Source organism: Adelges cooleyi, unplaced genomic scaffold, assembly GCF_023614345.1.
Source record: "Adelges cooleyi isolate 19-005CV unplaced genomic scaffold, UGA_ACOO_1.1 ACOO_flye_CR_arks_rails_tigmint_CR_PRNA_574, whole genome shotgun sequence".
NCBI lineage: Eukaryota > Metazoa > Arthropoda > Insecta > Hemiptera > Adelgidae > Adelges > Adelges cooleyi.
This window is the reverse complement of record NW_026096268.1, coordinates 11,079,271-11,107,028: the sequence shown is the minus strand read 5'-3', so window position 1 is coordinate 11,107,028 and position 27,758 is coordinate 11,079,271. Positions and strand designations below refer to the sequence as shown.

Sequence of the window (27,758 nt, the reverse complement as noted above, 5' to 3'; positions counted from 1 at the left end):
ACATTTAAATCAACGCGACCGGAGACAATGCAATTTCTATTGCGACAAAAGTGACGCGTAATCCGATTGCCTTTTATTTTTTTTTATATTTCTATCCCTCGGGATTATTTTATTCTGCGCCCAGAACGTTACTTTGCTGTAAAGTTACAACACCGTACTTGAACGTTTCACAGCTCCAGCTGCTATATACGAACAACTGTCATGCACAGCATTCGAACGTCCGATCCGACACAAAATTGTAATAGGTACTAACTTTTACTTACAACATTATACAAAACTACTTAACAAGGTCTACTCTAGTCCATCTTCTCCTTGGAATTTTCCCTTTTAGCGTCGTCCTCTGCTATTCGTATCAGGTTAGCTGTGTCTTGTTGTGGCCAATCCAACCGTCTTCCCCGGCCTCGATATCCTCCTACAAATAAGTTCAACCCTTCTTGAGTTGAATTCTCTCATTTCGTGCCTTAAAATGTCGTCTTTAAGCGACCCCTACACTGGCAATAGTATTGAACACATCTTGAAGCTGCCTTGGATTTGTATTGCAAAATCCTTCAGTATCTATTCTAAACCACCAATAATATTGTGCAATCTGTAATGCAATAATATTGTTTGTGCACCGACTGGTTTAGCTGCTTTTGCAGCCATTTCACGAGTTGACTATTAAGTTTTGGATCCAAAATCCATTCAGATCTCTTATCAAAAGACAGATATTTAACAAATTAACTACACAAGCACCGACTAACTAACTACACAAGCAGTAGGTATAACCTTTTATCTGTTTATCAGTGTTAGTAACTTCTGACGTTAACACCTCCTTCATTCGATTCTATCTTGGCCATTGTTATTCTTAAAAAATCTCTTTTACGCTTGTTGCTATCGCCTTCTTTCGAAATTATGTTACGCCGAGTTGTTTGTATTATTTGAAAAAAAAAATAATAAATAAATCCCGTGGAATTTTATTAGCTATAGTGCTATTCGAATAAACCCGTCGTGTAAATATAACGTAAGCAGCTAAAACAATATTAGTTTAACCGATTTGTATTGTTTTCATTCGGACTTACAACAAAACATTGACGGCGAGAGTACACAGTCGATTATGATGAGCTCTTGTTTTTATTAATTTCACCAAGTGAAAAGGAAATAAAAAATAATCAGCCATAAAAATCAATTTAATTTCATACCGGCACTTACTTCCGGACAACGGAAGTTTGTACGATTTGTTTGTGTTTGAACTGAATGTTTATAATTGATAACTTGGAATTTATTACTTTTAAAACAACTCATTTTTAATTTATCAAATAACCTTTGTAGATATTATGGTCCTATTCCGGTAAACCGACAAATAAAATACACATAAGCGCTAAAATAAAATATCTTCTAAAGAGACGTAGTACTTAACTCTGACTGAATTAGGCACGTTACCAATTAATCAGTAATATGTTAAACTGCCAGTATTTTATTATCTGTCGGTTTAGAATGTATTTTAATATATTTACCCGAAAACCGCATTCGAATAATTGTTTCTACAGATTATTAATCCGTAATGTTTGTTGGTTTCAGACTTTTCAATTTGTCCGGTATAGTAAAACAGAGATTGCTTTTCTAATTAAAAAATATAATACAACAACAGCGTCAATTTGCAATTAATGTGGAGTTAAAAAAAAACAATTAACAATATTATCTTTGTGGACCCGAGATGGCAATAATGATTTCATTTCCAACATCATGGTCGGTTTATTCGAGGGAAATTACATTGTTAGTCTTTAAGTTAAGCTTATACTTTGAGAGATCATCAACGATTGTCGGAGGTTAGCCAGCAGACACTATTAGAATAATAATAATAAAGCGGATTATGTGACATAAAACCAGCTCAACTCAACACTTTTGAAACGAAACGGTTCTTAAAAAATATTATTGTTGTTACTTGTTAGGTACTGGGACTAGCAATTTAAATTTACTTATAGATAACCGAATTTGTTGTAACTTTGTATTTGCAAAACCCCAACTGTTCTGGAATACTTGGATTGAAATGAAGTTTTAACTCGGCCTTCACAGCTTGTTTGAACAATCAGTAATGTTTTTATTAGAAATACACAAAGTGTTTCCGGTCTAATAAATATTCGATACAAGTGCGTTTTGTCAGTTTGGTTGTTTTTTCGCAGTAGGCCATAACATACATATATGTATATATATATATATATATATTATACAAACTGCTGGAAAGTTTTTGTCTTCCTGTGTAAATAACGTTAATTCAATAAAACTATTTTGGCCGAAAAACAAAGAGGTTTTGTTTTTAAGATAACATTTTTGAAACCGAAACGATAAAAAAAATATATATTATATAAATGGAGTCATTCTCACATGTGTATTGGTTGGGTTTTTTCATAAAAAATTTAATAGCAAATTTGTTCACATTCAATGGTACTATAATCTTGCCGCGGGAGACATTTTAAAGAAGTTATTGCTTATTATTATTAACAGCTAATCCGATTACAAAGCCACTGTCGTCCAGAACATAATTGCCAATTTTTTATTTTTTTTTTTATTATTATCGACATTTTTTTTTTACAATCTGTATGGAAATCGACCTTGGCGAATCCTACAACAACAACAATAATAATAATAATAGTAACTTAAACAGCCGTAACGCCATAAATATTATATATTATGTACAATCTTAAAGCACGTCGTAAACCGTCAAACTTTCTTGAACTGTCAAATCGTTCGCCACATAAATTCGTGTTACGCCACTCTAGAACAACGTTATAACATACAGTATAAATAAATGTATAAATAATGTCTGCATTTTTATTCAAGATACAGGCAAGATACCGTTTTTGAATATTCGAATCTATTTCTAATTGGGACGCTTATTAGAACAATAGCCCAATTTCGAAAACACAAAAAACTCATTTTCTAGGAACATTTTTTTTTACATATATTTTTTCTTTGTAAGACTTTTTTAATCACAGTTGTACTTTGGTTTATAAATTAACACTTATTAGGCGCTTTTTCTAGCTAAAAATAAAATTATGTTTTCCCATTACAGTACGATCCATGGTATTCTACTATTCTGGGCAAATATTCCACCAGAACATCAAATAAAAGAAAAAAAATGAAGACAAAAGCCGAATTGGGCCCTTTTTCTAAGAAGCGTCTCTATTTCTTTGGTCGTTTTGGGCGAGGTCGATGGTTTACACTTGGCCAAAGGTTTACCAAAATCATTTTAACGTTCAAAACGAAATCGTTTCGGTTTTGACTTTCCAGAGAGATTTTCCGCGACCGCTATCAGTTGGTATTTTATTTTTCTGGCCGTGGGCGAAATAAACGAGAACCGAGAGACGTACCACTAGGTATGAATCACAACAGATGATAATCTGCCTTAGGATTTATGGTCATACTCAAACCCGTCCTTGGCAATTTCCTACCACATTGTTCTGTGTGTGTGTGTTAAGAGCTTTCCTTATCAGCTATTTAATAGAAACTTTTCTACGTTCAACAATTATAAACAAAATAATATCTCTCTCATTCTGCGTTACACGACATTTGCTATAAGTATACAATAAGTCTACTAATAATTGTAAAAGTCGAGTTCGGTTCAATAGAATTTCTGAAATCCAAAACAGGATATTGAGAATAAATGTGCTTATGCGCTTTGTAGCACATTATGTAATTGAAGTTTAGGTGAAAAAAGGTAGAGTCCGCAACACGGGAGACATTTTAAGTTTTTTTAATTATTTATAAGGATATAAGGATATATAAGAATATAAGGATATAGAAGGATATTTAAGGATATAAGGATGTATAAGGATATATACATATATGGATAAATTTCCGTTGGGTTTTTTGGTAACACTCTCGATTTTTCCGGTTGTGTGCCAAAATAAAGACATAAAATGTCAAAAACCTGAGACATTTTGGAGAGGAATGTTAGAAAAAACAATTTAGACTCACATTGGGTGTTTTTCTTCTTATTAAAAATCAATTTTTTTTTTCTTGTATTAAGCTCAGCCACTGTACAACTGTAAAATATCATTCACACATTTTACACGTCACACATACAAATGACGGGCAACGGTAAATCATTGGCTGTTATACACGATATGTAGTTTTCTATGTAATAATATCGAGTAATGACGTTGTACTACTTGTACTATGTACAAGTGTATGAAAAAAATACCATAATAATGATTTCGCCGAATGCGTTAGGCCGAAAATAACGACATGATACCGATATCACGTACAGCGCAATAATAATAAATGTTTTTCCGTGTTATGACAAAATACAAAAAAATATTTTACATGTACATATATTTTGTTCGGTTCAATATATTGGCGGATATTCGGTAAAACAGCTAATCGTTTCTATTTTTTCGTTATTTATTTTCCGCCATAAATATATACATGTATAATAAACTGGATTGCAAACTAGTGATAAGCGTCTTAGCAATCTAGCTTATTATAATTTATATATCTGTGTTTTTACCACATAATAAACAAAAGGAAACCTTAGAGTTTATCAGAAAAATGACAACTCCCCTACACCTAAGGACTATCCATTTCTCAAGATGCCGAACAAGATTTTCATCTCTTCCCATAAGAGCCCGTGTAGTATAGATTATGTAATTTCTTTTCTGTTTGTAAACAGCGCCACTGCCTCGAGCTATATTTTAGCAGGATCCGGAGATAGCCCTGCCTCCGCAGAAGAGAGGATAATATTGTTATTGGATTTAATCGTTTACCCGAGATAACGTCGTGTGAGAGTCTGCGCCCTCGATCAACTTCTCAAGTGAATTATTGCCATAAGTCTTTTGAGGTTAGGCAATCGACGTCAGACCGAAACTGTCCGAAGGCTCGACACGAATTTAAGAGTCTCTCTCTATCTCTCTTGAGATGGCCCGAAGTGATTTGTGTAGTGGTGAAACGATTTCCCGCTAATTTGATCGCTTATACAAACACACAAACAAAGTTATAAGAGAGTTATTGTTGTTGTTTTCGTCAAACCGTTTTCGAAAAATACTTAATCTAATTACTCACAACGTCCGCGGTGTACATAAATCCTGTTAACGCCATTGGGGGGTGTTGGCGATATTCTTCTAGAGGATGACCTGCAAAAATAAAACCAATATTGTGCTCCCCTAACCGCCTTGTATAAGCTCTTGTGCATATTTTTTATTTCAACGGTAATTGAAAATAATCCAGCACATAGTAGAGCTACAAATTAGACCTCTATTTCGGCTAGCATTCAGTTATCGTGCCGGGACAAAAAATATGTAAACTAATAAAAAACCAAACGAAATCTTGCTAGTGGTTATGTGAACTCGTCTATTATATTTACCTTGTTGGAACTTGTCTCGTGTAAAGAGAGGAGTTATTGAAATTTGTTTGAATAGAGCGGTCTTGGCGAATTTAAAACGTTTCGAATTCAATATTGGAGAAAAGCAATAAATATTTTGGAGATTTTATCCTGAATTTTTTTTTTAGAAAGACACTTTAAAACGATAAAGAAGCCGTTTAAATAAAAACGTCTAAGCTATCTTGTCCGCAGACACACAAGTGTATTATACAAGAACATTGCTGTTATGGAAGTTAGTATTAAAACGATAGGTCAATTATTGTTCTGTAATAAATCGGTTGTCCAACTTTGCGCATCACTTTATTACTTTGTTCGCAAAGAACGCCCTCCAGAGACCTTCCATTCTTTGCAGTAATTCTTTTCTTCGATAATGACTGTTGGACGCTTACACAATTCCAATACTAAACTACCACAACCGAAAAGTTAAAGATAAAACTTTTTTGTTTGTTCTTCTCGATATGTACTCGATACGTCTTGTATTGTTCAGCATAAATAACTGATTAAATTAACATTGAAAGAAATCCAATAAAAAAACAATAATAAGTACTTAAATAATTATTAATTATTTCGCTTTTGCATAAGTTTTTGTATTCGACGGTTTCGTTTTCAATTGCTTTTCGCAATAGCTTTTAAGGATTTTGTTTTTTTTTAAATAGAGTTTAATCTTAATTTGCTCGGTTATTCAACGGAGGCAAACGATAAAATATACTCAATTGTACTGAAATGTACTTACATTCGTTGATCTTTTCTGGTTTCTGCTAAAATATTAATTATTACTCAACGAATTCCACTGTAGTCGACCTTGGACGATTTTCTATGGGAAAACTAGAGCTTGACTAGTCGCTAAAGTTATCCATTGTGCCCCTATTGTAAAACTGAAATGTTATAGAAAAAAAACGGTCGCATACAATGCGTTATTTAGTCTTTCTCGTCCACTTTTTTTTTCTGCGGACGATTGAGCTTCAACAATATTAATTTATTTAAAGGTTTTAGGACCTACAACCCACTGCCAAATCCTCGGGACCAATGTAAGGAAAATAATAATATTTCTCTCACCAAGGTCACCGGTTCAACAAGAAAACACCAATGACCGTTGAATCCCAATCGTCCACGCGTGTCGTCGCCTAGGGATGTTATTATATTTATACACATGTATAAAGTCTGAAAAAGTCTTAACTTAAACTCAAATAAAAATGCCATTATTGTCCTACGGCGGGCACAATAATGGAGTTTGCTAAAAATTTTGAGTTTGTGTCCGTGTAAACGAAAAAATGTCATTTGAACAAAAGTAATTAGTTTGGCACTTAGAAATTTAGTACTTAGACATTTTTTTTGATCCATTCGCATTTGTATTGGTCAAATTTTTTCCCTCGAACATTTTTACCTAAAATCAATACAAGTACAAAAACGTGCTAACTGATATAATATTATACTGCACGATTAAACAAATTTGAAAAAACCCGTTGTCCTTAGTTCTACCCACTAGACCGATGTTCTTAAATATTAACCGTGACTTTAACAACGTTGGGCTCGTCCAAATCGGATTAATTTGAATTTGCCATTATAAGCGGGTTGGCGAAAAACGTTTAACTTATAGTTTACACACTTGCTGTTCGTTTAAACCGCTGAGGGGATTTAACAGGGTTACAGCACCTGGTCCGGTGAATATCATTTAATACTCTGATTGTCGACCCGACCGAACTATACACATCCACCGAACGGTTAAGCTAATGCCCGTCGTCGAGAGTTAAAATGATTAACCGTGTGTAAGTCCACCACTGGCAATGGGGGTACTACTAACGGTATGCGACTAATGAGACTCGAGCCACTCTACATGGGTTTGCTTGTAAAACACGTGCTTTTTTCCCCTTCAAAACAACACACAAAACACACGGTTAGGTTACACGGTGTGGCCCTAAACAGATTTCATATGGTACAACATATTTCAAAATGGTAACGTTTCTTAAAAGGGAAATCATACACTTGACAATGTCATCGAAAAAGCCAAACTAACCTTAACTTCAGAATATCACTTACTGTCGTCGTGAAATTCAAATAATATAAATATAAATAAATATCAATATCAATAAATTTACCATATTATTGTTGTTTCGTTTCAGGTGAGCCGAAAAATACACATTTTTTTTTCTATTAACCGAATACAGAACGAAAACAGTTTGATCGAATTTAACTTACAAACCAGGTCGGTATATAAGATTTAAATTGCATTAGAACAAGAATTCAGTTACCGGTAAACATTTTTTAAATATTATATTTATACTATTCTTTAAAACATGGTTTTATAAAAAAAATAAACTACAACATTTATTTCTTCCGTGCAATACTGCGAACCTCTCGATTAGTTTTTAACCAAACATAAGTTTTGTTATAGTTCTTAAAATTTGTTGAAACTTTTTTATATACCGCTTACGTGGAAACTAGTTCAGTGTAACTAAATTAATAAATGTTCACTGGATGTCATTAAAGCGCTAATTTATTGTTTGAATGTTTTCCGAGAAATCTTTTCTCTAACAAAATATAGTGGCCTGACGTCCGACGTTTTCATTAACTATTCAGAATGTTTGCGAAACAATTATTCTTAATTTTACCAAAACTTAGTGTAAAAACGAAATAAATTATTAAAATTGATCGTTATTATTATAACAAATGCCTAAATAATAATGATGAAATAGAGTTAAAATGCACTGTGTACCAAAATCTTAAGTTGGAAATGTTTTTAATGATTATTATATAACAAACGGATAAGAATAAACGTTGATTATAGATTAAAGATAAGAGATAAGCGGTAAGTGATAAATGATAACATAACCATGATTAAATGTTTTTCCGTGGAGCAGAGAACATAACTAGGTTATTTTAGTTTTTTAATGTACAATTTTCTTTATAAAAATTTAAATTATCAGAAATTTGGGAAAATCAATTAAAAATCAGTTAAGAGTATCTACACTTTAGGCAGATACATTAATAAATGGATATGTCCTGATAATTTTATATAACCATTACCGATCTATAATCTCCTTGCGGTATATGATGATAGTATAGTCTTAACTATATGTTCTGGTCAAACGTTTCTTAGTAGTTTTATAATATCTAGCCTTAATCGTTTTACTGGCAAAATTTTTCAATATTTAACATTTCTCATATATCAATATCCGTGGTTCGCCAGGAAGTAAGTGCCTGCCTAACAAATGAATTTGACTATCCTTATATATCTTAATCTACGTATATTAAATAATATCTTATCTCTTATTAAATATGTTTTTTTCTGTCAAAGTTAAAAGTATGTAATATATACATGTTGCATTTGTGCTACGGTGGGCACTGAAGAGTTGTATAATACAATACAGTTGTAAGTCTGGGATAGTTTCAAAACTATTTAAAAAAATATATCGTATGAGTTTTGTTAGCTGTCCTAAGCTTAAATTTTGGATACAGCCCGTCCAACTTGGATGTTTCAGACTAATCTTGTGATACGACCACAATAATAATATGTGACCCACTATTTCAAAGTTAATGGTCGTTTAGGGGTATTTTTTTTTTTTTGGTATGATTCTTTCGTTCGACTCCTTGTACAGTAGGAAAACTCATTCGTTTTAACGGTATGAACTATAATTTGATGTATCCCGAAAGTACGTTTTCTTTTATGGGAGCTATAAAATTAAATAAATAAACGACTTCATAAATATGAATTAAACCCCCGAACGAGACGGCCTCGCGTTCAACAACGCAGAAAATGTCGACACATTTACTAAAACCACGTGCAAAAGAGAAAAATGTCCTCGAGCAAATAAATCTGTTCGAAAATTACATTCAGTGAAAAACATGTAAATCGCCCACCGAGCACCTTAACTAATGTAACTAATCGCTGTAGTTGTATAATAGTATAATGTCGGTGTAAAGATAAGAAAACGGTTACACTTAACCAACGCAACGATTGCTATAAACGTTGCCTGTTAACCTTTTAGACGTTCTCGTCCGGTGGAAATATCAAAACTTTAATGTATTCTATTGTCTGTCACGAACTGCAGTACCTAATGTACACTATAAACCCCCCAAAAAATTGTTTAGCCTACAAAATATACCATTCCTGCGGCGAAAAACCACATAAAAAATTTTTTTTTGCCATCTCAAAATCGAAAAACAACCAAGACCCGGTTGATCTTTAATTTGTGTACACCAACTCCTGACTCAAAGTCTCAAACCAATCTGGCGCAGCAAACGAAATTCTAGTTAAAAATCCTAAGAGTAATCACTAAAGCCCATCTATATATTATCTCCAACAAAACTATTCACTATGACCTCAACATTCGCATGTTAAACAACTCAGCCAAACTAACCTACCTACATGAAACTTTTTGATCACAAAAATCCACTCATTTCCAACCTCCACAAAAACCACACTTCGGAAGCCCTCCTTGTCGTCTAAGGCAAAATCGGAGCAGTGATCTCGCTTAAATTAATTAACTAAATTAAGTTCATAATCGAGAATTAGTACCACTGGGTAAATATGTCATCTTTTAAAAGTTTCAAAATAAGTTGTACATTTCAATCTTCACATAACCTTATTCCTTAAATTTCAACAGATTGTATAAAATAAAAAAAGACATGTACACAGAAATACTTGAAAACTTAATAGGGTACCAGTGTGACTTTTTTGGGTTTCCTTAATTAAAAAAAAAGTTGGATCAGTGACTAAGTCACACTATATCTGCTTTAGTCTGTTTTTTCAGATAATAAGTCCTGAAAAAAGTTTCCATCGTTTCCCTCCAGGAAGGGTTAATGATATTTTTTCAGTATCAGGGTTTTTGTTGCATATCGATTTATCTGTGTCTAAAGAAGATTCCATACAATTTATTCCAATTCCATAATGTTTTCTAAAATGTTATAATTTTTAGTATAGAAAAATGTATCAAATTTTAAAGTTTTTAAGGTGTTTATCTCTATTTTGAAGGGAAGAGCTGAAATGTTTTATTTTTACCCCATAAAGTACCTTTTGAATACAATTTCTGGTCTATAGACTTGCTGTACAAAGAAATCCAGTCGTTTCAAATCATATAACTATTAATATAGAATTAATATTTTTGTTTATAGGCCTATGTTTAGAAATATATTATATCGTCCATCCAGTCGCAGAGAGAGATACAGTTTTATTATATATGTAATAATTAATGAATCAAGTTGCCTTTTATAAAGGTTGCTATAAAAGACACAGCATACTGATCAGTACTTTGTATAATATATGATAATATTAATAATGGAAAATTAACAGCTAAAAAACACACATACCAAACGCAGTAATTTTTTTTCAAATTCCAAATTCTTTCAAAAAACAGATTTCAAATTCTACCAATATGCTTGTCCATGGTGTCTTTGACGAATTGATTAAATTTGAGTGGCAATTGGATGATTTTTTTTATTTTTATTTAAACTGTAATTTTTTTCAGATTACTTTTGAACATATTTAATTCATCAAAGTAGTCGAATGCGATCAATTCGGGTTTTAGGAAGTTCCGTGCCAACCATTTGGCAGCGGTTTTTTTTTTCATATATTGTTTATGAAATGATTAATATAGTTTTTACCATCTACAGTTTGACATCGAAGCGTTTTTTTTTTTAAATTGATTCGATAAATTTTAGTTATTACAATTATTAACGATGAATTATGACCATTCGGTCCCCACTTTGCTGGCTTTTTATTTTTACAATTATAGGTATTAGAATGAGAGGTTTGGCCCGATTGTCAATATCGCGTGATACGATGGAGATAAAGTAATTACATTGGTAACTAATCAATGGTAATGCATGACATGTGTTTTGTGATATTTAACTTTTATGTTACAACAGTTTTTTTCTATGAAATAATTATTTTAGCTAAAAAAAGTTTCAAACAAAATCCTTATCAAACATTGTATTTTATATTTAAGTTACAAATACAGTTTTTTAGGGTATTTTTTATAAACGGATGAGTCTTACACGTCAAATGACAACCTATGTATCAGATCAGATTTACCAATGAGGTCATTATCCAGTTTTGGGTAAATACTCTTTGAGTTATTAGCATAATTATTATTATGGATGTAATGTTACACTTATTCTAACCATTAAAAAAGTATTTATTCAAAACTGGTTATCGACCGGTGGCTATTTTCATCAGGTCGTTCTGCTTTTAATTGATACTTAAAATTTGTATGTTGCTAATGGATTTTTAACAATTACTGTTTAAACTTCACCACCCCTTTGACGTAATATGTGTTTTATATACATAAAAATATGTAGTTTTTTATCGTTATATATAATAAGGCTTTGATAAAACATTTTTTTTTTGTGCATATAATTGCATTTAATTGAAAAAATCAATGTAGCACGAAATTTGGATAACAAGCGATTAGACTAGAAATGAAAAACAGCGGTGGCAATAATTAATATAATCCCCAATTGTACACGAATATGAAACAAGATGACTAATTGCTAAATAACATGAACCGGCCTATAAACCGCATTAATACACTGTCTAAATGTGTATGTGTATATTGCATACGGTTGTGTAATTTAAATTAGAATAATATTTCAACAATAACATTATGGTCGACTGGCTTTCAGACACCGGACTGAGATGAAAGGTATGCCGTTCGGTATACCTACATACCTTTCTCGGTAAAATAAAAATTAAACTAGTTATTTTCACTGCTTCATAAAAATTAAACATAGATATGTTATCTCTTATCACTTTTATCTTATCTCTTATCGTTTTTCACTTATCTCTTGTCGCGTGATAGTGGAAGTGACATTTTAACAAATCGCATTCGGGATTAATTATTACTAAACTCTTTCCATTTCTTCTGTTTTTGTTTTGTGTGTTGTTTTATTATCACACAGCAAAACAGAATGTAACGTATATTTATGTATAAATATGATAAAAAAAAAAGGTTATAACGACAAAATTGAATAACGATAGCACAACACGATTTATGTATGTGATGGACAGCCAGGAGGAATAGTCGGTTAGTTGAAAGCTACTCTAAAAAGCGATAACCCCGAGGTTCCATGAATAAATATTGTCGAAAATTACCATAAAACCAAGTACACAAACGAGAAGAGGTTAGACGTGGCACAGAGAATATTTGAAACGTTCATAATGCGCCACGGACGTGTATGTCAAGTATAGATTTAAGGTTTTGTGTGTGTACTTTGGCGAGTGTTTTGTATGCGTTAACATCCCATTGAAAATACGATTATGTTGTCAGGAAAATACACACGAGTTGATTGATTTTGATTTTCTTATTAAACATCATATCGAAAGAACGGTTTTCGAACAGTCTAGTGTGCAACAACGTTGCACAGCGGTTAACATGGTCACACTAGTGTTTCGTTTAACCCTGTCGACTGCTTGCTCTTTATTTTTAAATTAGACTGAAAACTAGATCTTGTGGGCGTTTATAAAATAACAAAAACAAACCAAAACGTCTACATTTAAGGATACTTAACTAAGAACTAACTAATGAACAGACATTATTATCTTTATTGATATTTTTATAATTATATCGTTTACAGGTAACCTTTTTCAACTAAAGACATTCCCTTATTGAATTTTTTTATATGTTTGGTTAAACTAAAATATTTTTTATGGTCTGAGAAACGACAACAAATAACACCGGTTTTAGATAGCTGGAAAATATGTTGAAAAAAAATAATATCATTCAAAGTTGACCAATATTATTTCTATTAATCTGAAGTCAATAATTGTCTTTATGGAAAAATAACCATGATAATAAATACCCTAAGAAGATGTATTAACTGGCATTCTAAACGACCAAAATATTATTTTAATACAGGTATATTATGTTTTAAACTAACTTGACTCTATTGACTTTGTGATGATATCTATAATGTAAACTCGGTAAAAATCGAATTCACAAAATGCAAATGTGTTGGTTCGTATTCAGACGTTGAACTAGACTAATGCACGACTATCGGTTGTGTAGTAAATTGCAAAGACCTACTGTAAAAATACAATAAAGCCTTAGAATTATAATTATTCTGATTGCCTCCGAGAGCAAGACAAACCGACGTACAACAAAGGCTGACCTAAATAAAAAGCACAGTTAACCTCGCGGCACCGTGGTACCTATGTTGCCAAAAGCCATTACCATTATTTTTTAGCTTGACGTTTAAATTAGTTGTCAAAGTTCATATATTATCTTTCAGAAACATTAACCCCTTCAGTCATAGTGCTATCATAAGAAAACAATACTTGTATTTGTATTGGAAAGCAATATATTACATACCAAGCGCCGCATCACTATAAAAGCCTTTGTGAATAAAAATGATAATTCACCATGTTGAGAAATGTGTATGGCTTGGGGTCGAAACTACCGCTGATTAATAGGTAGCAATTCATTCGAAAGTATTTTATCACTTTCACGAGACCACACGGTGCGTTTGTATTTCTACCGGGAAATCTCTGGGATGGAATGAGGGCAATTTAGCGAGATTTTTAAATTTGAAATACCTAATGACTCGCCTTATGGGTACACTTGTCCATGAAGACTATCGTTTATGCCAGTCCAATCGTTTGTCAACATTTTTTAATCATAAAACTGTAATATCTCTGAGAATCTATGTGCGGGTTAACATAATAAATAGTTGTTAAAAAAAAATTTTTTAAGTTAGCACAATGCACACTTTTGCAAACGAAAATGTCATTTTAAAAATATCTGTCTAGGATGTTGGTGAATCCCGCCAAATAGACTCAACGTGTGCTTCAAAAATACTACTCGAGAAACGCATTTACAATGAGTTTATTTTTTTTACAAATGTTTGTGGTTATTTATGTATTCCTCGCCTTAAGTTATACAATATTTTTCACCACCGTTTCTTATCAACTCTACAAATGTTCGTTTTTTTATTTATAGCATCCACACACTTCTCCACCGTGTGTCTGTTACCACCTCATACAAACACGCTTAAGTTTAGTCGCCTTATTTCTTGCAATTCCAACATCCACAAAATTCTAGGTCGTCCATCTCCCCAACACCAAGCTAAATTTAGTAAAATAAAATATCTCAATTTCAAGTATACAATATTATGTATTAAATAATAATAACAATTACTTCGATAAAATCCCTCCGAACCAATATATATATTTTGTATAAATCCAAAAGCAGTGGCTGGGACTAACAGTTGTTAGAAATCGGTATTAAACGTAGGTAGGAATTATTTTGCGCGCTTAATCTTATTTCGCGTTTCGATGGATTTAAAAATATTCAACTGTCGCATCCGTTGGGAATACGGAACATGTGATATTCGTTTTGCGACCATAATATAAAGCTCGGTAATCGAACGTTGGGTTGAATTAAGTACATTAATGTGGATAAAACCAAAAACCCCGTTGCTGCCCGTTGGATCTCTCGCGATACACACATCCAAAGGGCATTGGAAAATATTATATTATTGTTACACAATAGCTATATACCATAATAATATAATATCTAATACTTAGAGGATATCCCGTGCACGCGGGTTATTGTGGCATCCATAAATTGAGGAGAAGCCACGTGTAGGGGGGGGAACAATGTAATAATAATAATATGGTATCGATTCAAAAGGAAAACCATATACCGAGCTCGTGCGAAAGGCAACAGTTAAAAAAAAAATAGAATAGAAAATTTCTACCGTTGTGGAAAATCAGATGCCGGAGTAGCTAGACAGTAAAAAATATGGTGTCTTTGATCGTTTAGAAGGAATAAACCAATAAAGACGGCAATCGTTTGAACGTCGTTCTGGGTTATTTTTTATTATGTTATTTCCCATCAATCCGGTCGATCAGTTTGTGGATTACAATATGAACGATTCACGTTACTTATGAGCATCGCCATCGCGTCTGGGTGTCAAATCAAAATCAAAAATATCTACTCTTTCTTATAGTATTTTTGTTGCTCTTTGTTTTTGCGGTGGACGCCAAAAGCCGTTTTATAAAGCGAGCATTTTCTTTCTGTAAATATAAAAAAAAAAACCGTAATTTTATTTCTTGAGAAACTTTCCTCGTCCAAGACACTGTGTAATACCGTTTAAATCTACAAAGGCGTAAGTGCTTCTAAGAATTTATATTCAGCCGAATATACTTCATAATTCTTATGAAGTTCCAAACGTTAGTTAACCTATTCCAACTAATCTACTAAAGAGCCAAAACAAAATACCGAATAATTATGCACGCGATGGACATAGTGTTTTGTTGATTCCATGATTTGTCTTGATGTGTAGTAAAATTTCGACATTTATATGATCTATTTTTTGCAGCATTTATTTATTAAGATCTATCTTTTTTTTTTAGAATAGATTAAAACTGATTGACATTCTATAAAAAGTACCAATATGGCTTGACGTTCTTTATGAGCTCGGTTAAAGTAATATATCATTCACTAATATATATATATATATATATATTTTTAATAGCAAATGCAAATCATTTGTCAAAATGCCAACCCGTTTTTTTTTATACATACTACTATAGTAGTTTTTGCACTCTAGTTTGTTGAATAAAAAATAAAACGGTTATTTTCTGCCCGGCTAACACACCAGTCTTACATATTATTGTGTGTCACGGTTTATGACAGCCATTGTTACATGTCAAGCAGTGCATAAGTGTCTGTGGGCTACTAGTTCTCCCGGTCGACATTTCAATTGCCTACTACAAGCTCTCCGACGATTCGGGTCATTCGGTCGTGTTGTGAAAATTTCGATGTAATGCAAAACTTTTGCTTTGAATTTATGGTTTTCCATACGAGTAAACATTTATTTTAATTAAGTACCAGACATATATTTTTGTTTTTTTCACTACAATAGAAATTCCCAAGTACACACGATGCAGCCATCGAGCACGTCCTTCGTACTTTGTAAAAAATTTGATCTCATTTAAAGCGCTCAGATGTATTTTGATAACTTGACATCTATGACAATAAATTAACTACAAAATCTCAAATGTTGGAATTATTCAGAAAAAGAAATCCAATAATAAGATAGTAAAACGAGAAAAAATCAGTGGAATTTTGTATAATAATAAAAAATTAAATTACACGTTTTAACTTTTATGTAAATGTACAACGAAGGTAATAAAATGAAAATTGTTAATTTTTTCTAAATAAAACATTAAATTTACATATGCCCTATATGCGCACAGTTACCACATCATGATCATCATGTTTCAAAAGTCCTGTTTATATAAAGTACATTTTTTTTAATGACTAAGCTTCATAAACTAGGTTAAGTAAGTTAGTTTTAAAACATGGTTTTAACCTTAAATCGGTGAACTCAAACACTGAAAAATATAGTATTTTCTTATGCAACGTCTAACCTGCTTATGGCGAATATTTTTTGTAAGACTTAATGAAAACAAGTATATTTTTTATTTTTTTCCTAATTATTACTTTTTGTAAGGATGATATTTATGATAATTTTTAGAATCGCTTTTGTTAAACTATTTGATAGCCACAGCTTTGTTTTTTCTTTTCATTAATCAACATTACCGAATTCCTGTCAACGTTTGGTGGTCAAATCTATTCTAAGTATTATTTGTTTTTCATCTCTCTGACCTTTGTACATCTATTAATATCAATTCTAAGAATAAAAATGTAAAAATTGTACAACGTGTTAAGTTGTACATTTTTTTACATTTTATCTGGTTTTTCGTTATTAGATTATTCTGTCATATTGTTGTGATGAATTTGGTTATGATTTTGAATAATGCGCGTTTTAATTGCTTTCATTATCAGGAGTGAAGCAGCCATTATTTCATCTGACTTAATACGTCTTAAAATCTCAGCAGCTGAAATTTTTGATTTATAAACATGCACCTCGTTTGTGTTTTGTTAACAGATTCCACGGCTGAAAAAATAGTTGTTTGGAGATAATTGGACTCGCGAGATTCACATATTCAACCGGAGCACGAGTCTACTCGTTTCTAGATTCGTTCCATCTACAGCACTGCTGTTTATTTTCGACCCATTTGTTCCACAGCGCATTTATCATTTGCTCGGCGAAGGGTCAATTAGCGAGCGCATGCATTTTTCATAAACACACTCGAGCGCACGCCAGAGGGCTGTTATTATTATTATTATTTTTTTTTTTTGGCCATGTCAAATGAAGGACTAAAAAACTGACACGGCAAACGAAATATGCTGTATTGAATTTTGTACTGGTTACTAAATTCTTCGGTGTATTCAAGTGTAAACTAAATAAACGTGGATAATGACGACGATCAAGCGAATTGGCGTTATTCCAGAAGAGCCTCGGATTAAAATATGCCAAAGGAAAACAATAACGGAATACGGCCAAAGAGTTTGTAGAGGAAAACTAAACCAGTTTGAAAGAATGTGTAGAGAGTAAAGTACCGAATCGAAGACAAGAAAAATGAGAATGCAAATTACAATATTACCGAACCTCGATGGTAACTGAACCGTAATGGTATGAACAATAAGCTTGTAGTTGATACCAAGACCCTAAGTGTAGTGGAATGCCAATAATCGTTGATTGGCGATCTGACTTATGGCTTTGTGTACTCGAAATTCTTTTTTCGGGATATCATATCAATGCGTCCATGGTCCTGGCATAAAACCCCAGAATTTGCAATTTCCATTTTTTTTTTAAACCAAAAATAAAGCATTTGTCAATGACATAAACGTCATTGTTTGTATAATCGATTGATTGTGCATATTATTATTAGCTAGTAATATATTAGTTAGTAGATTAGTAATAATATAATGAAACGGCAAACAAACGAACGATTAAGTTGCAACAAACGGGTATTTTGTGCTTTATTGACCAATCACGTTTCGACATGAATAAGTTTCCATTAGGAGGGAGATCGGTCGAAACGAATTAAATCAATCTTAACGTAACTCCCTTGAGTTTATCTGATTGTTCTGTCGGTTTGGTAATCACCTAACATGTGTAACCGCGGAAGATTCAACGTCAGACCTTAACAACCCGATTAATGATACTTTAACTGAAGTGTCTGTAATATAAAATCGATACGTCTGAGAGAGTGATAATTAATTTTGGCGTGCCGGAAACAGACACAATATATTCAACCTTATTTGATTTTTAAACACTCAAAGTATGCCACGTTAGCCATTAAAATAATAAGTTTTTGTATAATAAATAGGATAAGTTTGGGGCGAATTTAAAATAAGAGAATGTAAACGGACAACATTTAAACTCGAACTATGATAAACTAAGCGAGTCATAATTCAGGTTGTTTAGTTTTCTTGGTCGCCTCGATACCGTACCAAACTTAGACCAGCCAAATCGTCTTTCCTTGCATCTCTGCCATTTGCGCCATTTATTTTTCACTCCACACAACGCCTTGTTAATATCTAACCATATCTTACATAACTGATCCCATATACTCCTCAAAAGTTACAAAATAGGTGTGTAATATGATCATACAACCCATTACACGATGGGAAATAGCACATACCTTAGACCGTTCATATTTTTAGGAGAAAAACCACACCCCTACACTTATCCGGTATTTTCCCTTTAAAATGCGCATTAAACCCATTCCTTTGCTGACCACATATGGTATAATATGTCAATTGTAATATTTATTACTAATCAACATTTTTGTCTGGCGTTTGGATATACCTAACAACTCTTTGGCTATTTTTTTTTATCATATTATCCTGTACAATTTTCGTGCAACTAAAAATGATTTCTATAATTTTTTTTTCCTCTCTCGAGAAGAAAAAAATGGAAGAATCAAAAAACTTAAATAATAGGGACATACTTTTCTGAGTATTACTGGATGACAAATTTGGCAATATGGTAGTGTAGGTCGTGTTGTACCATAATTTATCCACTCGCACGATAAATCCAATGTACAACGCGAGACGTGAGAGATAGTTTCCTTTTTTATAAATTTCCTTATTACACCTCCGCCGGCATGCACCAATGGGTTGTCATATTTTCTACCATATACGATTGGCTTAAGAACATCTGGAATATACAAGATTAGGAGGACAACGTGGGAGAGTTTTTTTTTGTTGTTGTCATTTTTCAATTTTTATTACAGTAATTTCCAATTCGAGTGGAAACAAATTATGTTATACCGATAATAAATAACACACCGTCAGTGTATAACATAATGATGCTTCTGGTGGTGGATGTCGCTCGGTTGAAGTTTCGCAGTAAATAACCCGTGCACAATTTTGATAAAACCCTCTAACGCGTTATCTACGTGTTCGGATTGATTAAGCCGCCACTAGGAAATCCGCAAAATATTGCACGAAATCACAATTATTTTTCTGCCGACTCGCTAATATACAAGTAATAATAATAACACTCTACACGTACCAACGTTAGAGTGACATTAATTTTATGCTAATGCGCAACATCAACAAAAAAAAAATAACACCGTTAAGGCGTCAACTTAACCCAATGCTTTTGGATCATTCATCAACGGATAAACAGAGGTATACACATATTTTATGGTGTTTGTGTGGACCGCTTTGCAAGCCCGTCGGTTTTGAATCGGTCACTCGAAAGAATTCTCCAGTTCCAGAATTTTGACATCGAGTAAAAAGCACATTGAATAAAATAATATTGAAACGAATATACAGTTGTAAAGGAAGACGGATTCGTCAGCGACCTAGTCAACCCAAGACTGAACTCAAGCCGACCAAAGTCTATCGGTCAACTCTGTTAAGTGTGCTTCGTGTATCTGTCAACTAATCTCTGGGCATCGTAAATGATCAAAAAGAATGCCATTGAAACTATCGTCGAACCTATGTGTTATTCAAGCGAAAATGGATGGTTATTTCAACGTGGATATTATGTTATTGGGCTGAATACAAAAAATTGCATGTCGCCATTTTCGCGTTACACTTCCACTTTGTGATAGGAGATTAGAGATGAGAGATAAGTGATAGGAGATTAGAGATACGAAACATGAGATAAGAAATCCAAGATTGAATGTTTTTCCGTGGAGTGTAGAGATTAACTATGTTTTATTTTTTTACAATATTTTCTTACGAATAGACAAATTTGCGGTTACCGTTATACTTGTACGCTATGCGCGTTGTTTACTACCTGTTTCGTTGGACCTCTAAGTAAACGTTTGCCGAAATATTTGTCTTGCCTCGGGACGTGCAGCTGATGTGGAGATGTTCAAATAATAAATTACACGGCGATCAAACCGATCGTATACTGGCGTACCGTATCCTACGGGAACAGTCAAAATATAAATAACTCTGATGGGCTCTCCCGTGTTGTGGATTCAATGCAGCACGTTCTCGATGCTACTACTGTACGACCTGCCAACGTCGACATGATTTATTTGCCGATTGTGAACGTTTTTGACATGCCGCCGGCGAACACACATATCCGCCGTGGCCTTTTCCAACAAATCGTTCACATGTTATCACTGTATTATTTTTCATTGTATTGTACCGTTATAATATACTTAAAGACGACGACAATAAGATTGTATGTGTGTGTCACGATAAAATAGTGCCCATCAAATAAGCGAAAGACGGGTCGAGTCTATACTTTTTTTCTTATATTTGCGTTTCGATTGAGTATTGAAACCGATGATCAAAGTTACAACAAACACAACATGTTACATAATGGCAAAAATCCAACGTACCTTATACTGTCTATCTTCTTACATCAACATAAAGGCATCCCCATTTTGCTGCATTTTCATTTAGCCACACGCTTTGCTCAGCCTGCTCAATCCCCTGCGATTTGTTCGTTTTTAACTTCTTGCTGACACTCGATGCCATCTCGAGATCATCATCATCAACGTTCCTAATTGTGTGCCTGTATAGAAAGTATGGGTCTAGTTAAAAATGGTCAGAGAAAATTTTCATATGATGTAATGTCCGTTCAAATAAATTCTCTTGCTTAAATGTACTAATAACTAAATAGTTTTTTAGTAGGTTAATAATAGCTAACGAACTAATTAGCGTTGTCCAAATTAGTCCAGGAGTTTCCTATAGTTATTATTTTTTATAAACACTAGAAAAACGTTATTAGTTTCACTGGCTCTAAGTACAAACCTAATCCCTGTTGTGCGCTCGTTTCGTCCATTTTACTATTGAGTCAACCAAACTGAATATTACAGTAATATTTGAAAAATTTAACGATTCTCTGTATCTGACACCACTGAAAAAAAATTACTCAGACCACTTCACTTTTGATGAACTTATTTAAAAAAAAACAATATTTCGCTGTCATAAAATTCAAGTAACGTTCTTATGACACGTATCATCTTTGAACCGCAATTAAGTTTTTTTTTCCTATTAATTTCAAACATGGGTGGTTTGCTTGAAACTATCTACTTTAATGACCCACAACAAATGTATGTAACAATTACTTAAGGGTTAGTAGAACATCTAATAAAGGAGTTGGGTAATGGAGAAATTATTTGAACACCAATAGATGCTCGTAGAAACTGTACAGCGTTGAATAAAACAATATGTGCCGACAGCGATAATTTTTGTTCTCGAATTGGAGCGCATAAAATTAACTGTCGCGGACGAAGATAAACGATTTAAATTAAATGTTTTAAAAGATAACCGTGCAATATTGATGGATTCGACCTTTTCCGGATAGATAATAAATCAAAGTGGTGCGAAATTAATGAAATCGCGTTAACAACATAAAAATATACCTACAACGGGTGTGTTTTTTTAGCCGCCAATAAAACTTTGACATTATTAAAAAAAATATATATACAAATAAAAAATTGTTGCCGGAAAACCAAACCAAAACGGAGGAAAAAACCACACTTACAACAATATTGAAAATATCTTCTCGATGAATAAAGTATAGTACAAAGTGCTAATACAGACAGAGGGCACTCCTCTAATGGCGTGGTATGAAATGTCTGGTAAAAAGAATTATGGCCGTGACATCGTCCCAAAGGGCTTTGCCTTGGACTGAATATTCCCAACTAGGTGCGGCAATATATTCACTTGTAAATCCCGTTCAGACGGTCGAACAAAATCAGCTTAGAAGACGCCCCCCCCCCACGGTTCGATATCTTAAAAAAACCCTAAATTAAAATAACGTACAAAGAGTTAATTGTCTAGTGAAGGTACCTGCTTGTAAATCGTTTTAGTTGTGCTCTTAAATAATAAATACTAACGTTTGACCGAGTTTGGTAGCAAATTAAAAAACCACATTCCTCCCATCCCTCACCACCCCTCAAAGACGAGATTGTCAAGTCCAGACCAAATACAGGCTTGATAAGGTAATGAAAATGATCGATAAAAATGAACAGGTAAATAGTTACAAACTACAAACATTGAAAGGACTGAAATTGTGCAAGATGCATACCTGACCAAACCCAATCCAACCAATAAACGGCTTTATCAGTGCATAATCAAACGAATTAAAAAAAAAAACACCATTGATTGATAACTGAGAAGTGCTTAATAGGAAGCCAACAATTTCAAAATATCACATTTTCCCATTAAAACTTAAAAATGAGTGCTGCATTTATTTTTATTTCAACAAATCTATCACTAAAAAATGAATGTAGGTATTTTGAAAAACACTAATTTTAAGTTTTACAGTTTTTAGTACCCCAAGAGTCAACAGTGCGTTGCACTATAACTTTGTTTTAAAACAGTCAAATTGTTTTAGAATATTTTCAATAGCACTGTCGATAAATGTAGACAAACTAAAAAGATATATTTTAAACCCTTTTTCCCCTGAAACATGTTTTAGCCTTGCTCCCCCCCCCCGCTCTAAAACGACACAAAATAGCGTCACGAAAGTAGCGGTTGCTTTTTATCTAATAAGTGTATAATATATATATAAGAACAATTAAATGAATGGTTAAATGTATCCAAAATAACTGACCCGGTGAATGTTGCCAACAAACCGATTAAGGTCAAATATTAAAAAACTACTAAAAAACATTTGGCCACAATCACGTATTAAGATAAACTGGATAGCCAACGTCGTATAATAAACCATTATCAAATTGAAACCAAAGTGCAAAATTCATCTAGCGACACTTATCATACTAGTAGCAATTCACTATACTAAAATTACATTTTGTGTTTTTGCCATGAATTTATTGGTTATATTTCATTACTACACTAGTAAGATAGTATAGTCAATTGCCACTATTATGATAGATGGCGCTAGATGAATTTTGCACTTGATGTGTCCACTTTGGTTTCACCTTATCATGTAGACCTATGGCTATCCAGTTTATCTTAATTCGTGGGCACGACATAAAATTAACACTGTACCGCCATCATATATCGCCAGGAGATTATAGATCGGAAATAATCGCTATTCGAAAACCAGCAGACTAAAGCGTGTTCCATTTTTTATCATTTTAACCGTTGGGCTTCAAGTAGACCGTAACTATTTCTCTCTTTTTCTTTTACTGGAAATATAATTTTTTTTTCTTATTTTTTTTTTACAGGAGCAAAGTGGCTGCCGCTTTGTTGAACAAGCACCTGCAGATCAACGGCATAAGTGCCCTCGGAGCGCTTTCCACATCGGAAGCCGTCAAGGACGTGGACGTGGAAACGGACCCGGACTCCGGGGCTTTCCGACCAGCGGCTTCGAGCAACAAAATGAAACGGGAGAGGAAAGCCGCCCGTACGCTGGGCATTATTATGTCGGCGTTCCTGGCGTGTTGGCTACCATTTTTTACGTGGTAAGGATAAAAACGTACACGTCGACCTATCCTCTCTCTCTCTCTCTCACTCTGTTTTGTCGATGAAATGTTTATAAAAAAAAAAAAAAACCCCGTAAATGTCCAGAAAACGTTCTAGATTAAAAAATAAATGTATTATGACCCTCCCCCTACCCCTTCCGCCTCAGTTCCCAGTTGGTTGTTGGCAATAAGTTTTATTTCTGCCTACCGAGATCATAGATGGCCGATAACGGTTTATTTAAAAAAAAAAATACCCAAACAGATAAACGGTCTACGAAAAAATAATAGTAATAATAATGACGGCGCTCCATATCTTTTATTCGAAATAGTCCAATTAGTTCCAAATTTTGTAGTCAAACATATTTTTAATTAAAGAAAAACCAAAAAATAGGGAAAGATTACACACTATGACCGTAGTCAGTTTTTAGGTCATACATACTATCCACACATTAGGTACATATGTTACTACATTTTTCAATATTTTGAAAATGTTTATCACCAATCCTTATAAGCCAAAAAGGGAGATTTTTGGTTTCTTTTAACGGCAACATATATTTTTAACTACATAAGTTTGTAGACAAAAAATTTAAAATATGTTAGCGTTTAAATTTGTCATTTTCATTTGCCCGTTCATTAGCTATGACTTTGTTAAGATACTACATTTCCTCTTAACAATTATCATATTTGTTCGGTTTTCCAAATTCGGTAGCACATCAAATTCATATATTTTATGTTCGCATTGTCCAATTGTCGATAACATTCTAACAACTGGGATTTCGCTATAAAAAATCTAGAACTAATGTTATTATCTACAGATTACACAGAAGCCAAACTGATTAACTGCGCATAAAATGAAATTTTTCAGGACAGGCAGTTAAAGTGATTAATTAAAAAACAATGTACGCAATTACAATTGCCAATGTACCGGTAAAACCGGGTTACTTGAGACTTTAAGGGTAATTTGGGACATGAGTAAAACAATATATATTAAAAATATAAATAGTGTTTTACTCATGTCCCAAATTACCCTTAAAGTCCCAAGTAACCCGGTTTTACCGTACTTAGCGCACTCTAGTGGTGAAAAATATAACTATGGAGTTGTATTTTATCTTGGCCACTGAAAATTATACACCTTTTTGAGAGAAAATGTGTGTCTTACTTGTCTTGTTGGATCACCATGTACATGTACCATTACATGTTTGTCTTCTGTCGCAGGTACCTGACGGGTTCGCTACTGGACGGCACCGCCTGGATGCCCCGGTGGATCACCGTGCTGGTGTTCTGGGTGGGCTACTTCAACTCGGCCCTGAACCCGCTCATCTACGCGTACTTCAACCGCGAGTTCCGCGTGGCGTTCCAGAAGACGTTGCAGAGCTGTTGGCCGCGGTCGCCGCCGTGGTGCCCGCCGTGCCTGCGCCGCCGGTACGACCACGCCCGCAACGACACCACCACACCCACGGCTTTCGGGCAACAGCTGTGCAACAGCAACGTCTCCGAAGTGCACTACATGAACCCGGCCACGATAGGTCTGCTCGACAACGACCGTGTGGAACAGAACGTCTTGTGAAAATACATTCACTTCGTTGACGGGGTTAGGTGAAAAATAAAAACAATAGAGGCACTGTTTTAAGGTATACGACAAAAAAAACAAAAATCCAACGAAACCGTAAAAAATAAAACCATAATTTTTTTTTGGTAAATACCAAAAGTATATATTCTTGGGTTTGGCGTCGACACGACAAACGCAACTGTCCGTCTACAACAACGTTAGTAAATAATTGTACAGTATAATATGTTATATTATAAAATATATGTTAACGATATTCGTGTATTCAGGGTAAAACAAAAAAAAAGATTGTATAGGCAATAGCGTAGTGGACCGAGTCTGAGAGAGCTCGACAAGTGGACCTAACCCGACGGGACCTCGTTGCAAATACATTTTATAGAAATAAATACAAATTATAATATGTTATAAAGTATATGAAAAATAAATCCAAAAGTCAATGTCTCACAGCGCCCGCCATTTTGTAAATTCGACAAAAACCGTTTTATTTTATATTGAAAATGACTATATTACACTTACTGCCCGGTTGCACCAAACTTGTCATTATTTATTGGTAAATTATTTACCACAGTAATAAACTAACTTTTGTTTAACTTTATCTTTTGTTAAATTAACATGAGTTAAATTCAGGAGTGTTCCTCAATCGTGGTTTTATATTCAGGTTATTACCAGTAAGCTGGTTAATGGTTTTTGAATAAATGGTATCATCAGCAGCAGAGTTAATATTATTAGCATACGGGGTCTAATCAATGATAAACTGATAACGCGCATTTCCATTATCACCACTTTAACGCAAAACGTTGATAACAAAATTTAACTTTACATAATATTACATTTTTACACAACGTTAAACTTAACAACAGATACAATTTAAAACATGGTTTATGCAACAGAATTTATTTCAACTCCAGTTAATCTCTGTGTAAACGTTTAGTGCAACCCGGTATTAATAGTGTATTTTAAAATTTTAAAAATCTACCCCCAATATTATTTTGATTAAAAAAAAAAGCCACTCAAAGTTTATCTATGTGTGAGGCCTTAAATACAAACTGCAACAGTTGTCGGTTAATAAAGTGATTTTTTTTAAACAAATGTGTGTTATATATGTTTGAGAAAGTGGATAATTATATAGTTTATGTACACTGTATAAGTGTAATTTACTTAACCTAACCTAACGTGTGCGTGTGACGGTTTTCTGGATCCTTCTATGGAGAATTATCCGAATGACTGATTCAATTTCTACACTAGGGCTGCGGTAGTCATAATTATTGTTTTTGTCAGCCCGCGGTGGACTTGTGTGGCCGTTCAAAGGCAAGGTACATGTAGGTTTTTTTTCTTCATTCGAAATAACATAGCGACCAGCCGGACCCGGCACGAGGTAAAACCGCGCATAAAGCACAAAAAAATAAAAGCCCATCTCGGTGGTAATGGCTCGGTTTTGATTAGCGTCGGTTTACATGCAAACAATAACGTACATACTTGGGCAATTAGGCTGGCCAAAGTTGGAAACAAAAATGTACCCCAACCCCCCCCCACCCTTGGGGTCTTGACTGTTTACAAGGGTCGTGCAAAAGGCATGTGCGACCTTTGGCAGGGCAAAACAACAACGTCCACCGGGTTTAGGTACTAATTATTGTGTGTGCAAACCTTTTTCCGCTCTGGTAAATTTTGATAATTACATTAATTACAAATTTTTGCGGCGAAAAAAGTCCACTTTCGAAAGACTCAAAGTCCCAAAAATTCACAATTAAAAAATAATTTAAAAACAAACCCCCCCCCCCCGCCCTGTGTGAATCTTTTGCAAAAATACAATATTTCATGGAAACAATGAAAATAAAAATTTGAGTTGCTACGCTTTGGAAAACCGTGAAAAAATGTTTAAAATCATACGTTGTTGTATATTTTCAAGTTATTTTTCCGACCGTGATTTACATTAAACATTTTTAACCCAATGGAAATATCTAAATGCAAAATGACTATGAAGATTTTATTAGTTATTTGGAACTCAAAGATGTAAATAACAGGCATTGTACTAACTGAGTTATTTCTGACAAAAAAAATCCAACGATTTTCAGTCAAATGTTGTACTTTAATTTTACAACAAACTTCTTGTAAAAGGGTTAAGCTAACAATTAAAA

General features: G+C 33.6%; 1 protein-coding gene across 1 annotated transcript in view; it reads left to right on the top strand.

The window, feature by feature from the left end:
- The window catches only part of LOC126843188 (octopamine receptor beta-1R-like), a 51,513-nt gene extending 25,827 nt beyond the window's left edge, over nt 1-25,686 (top strand). Inside the window, exons 2-3 of the mRNA XM_050580555.1 lie at nt 23,820-24,056; nt 25,272-25,686. Of these exons, the coding sequence (XP_050436512.1) occupies nt 23,820-24,056; nt 25,272-25,623 (589 nt within the window). The 3' untranslated portion in view covers nt 25,624-25,686. The remainder of the gene's footprint in view (nt 1-23,819; nt 24,057-25,271) is intronic.
- The last annotated feature ends 2,072 nt before the right edge of the window (nt 25,687-27,758 follow it).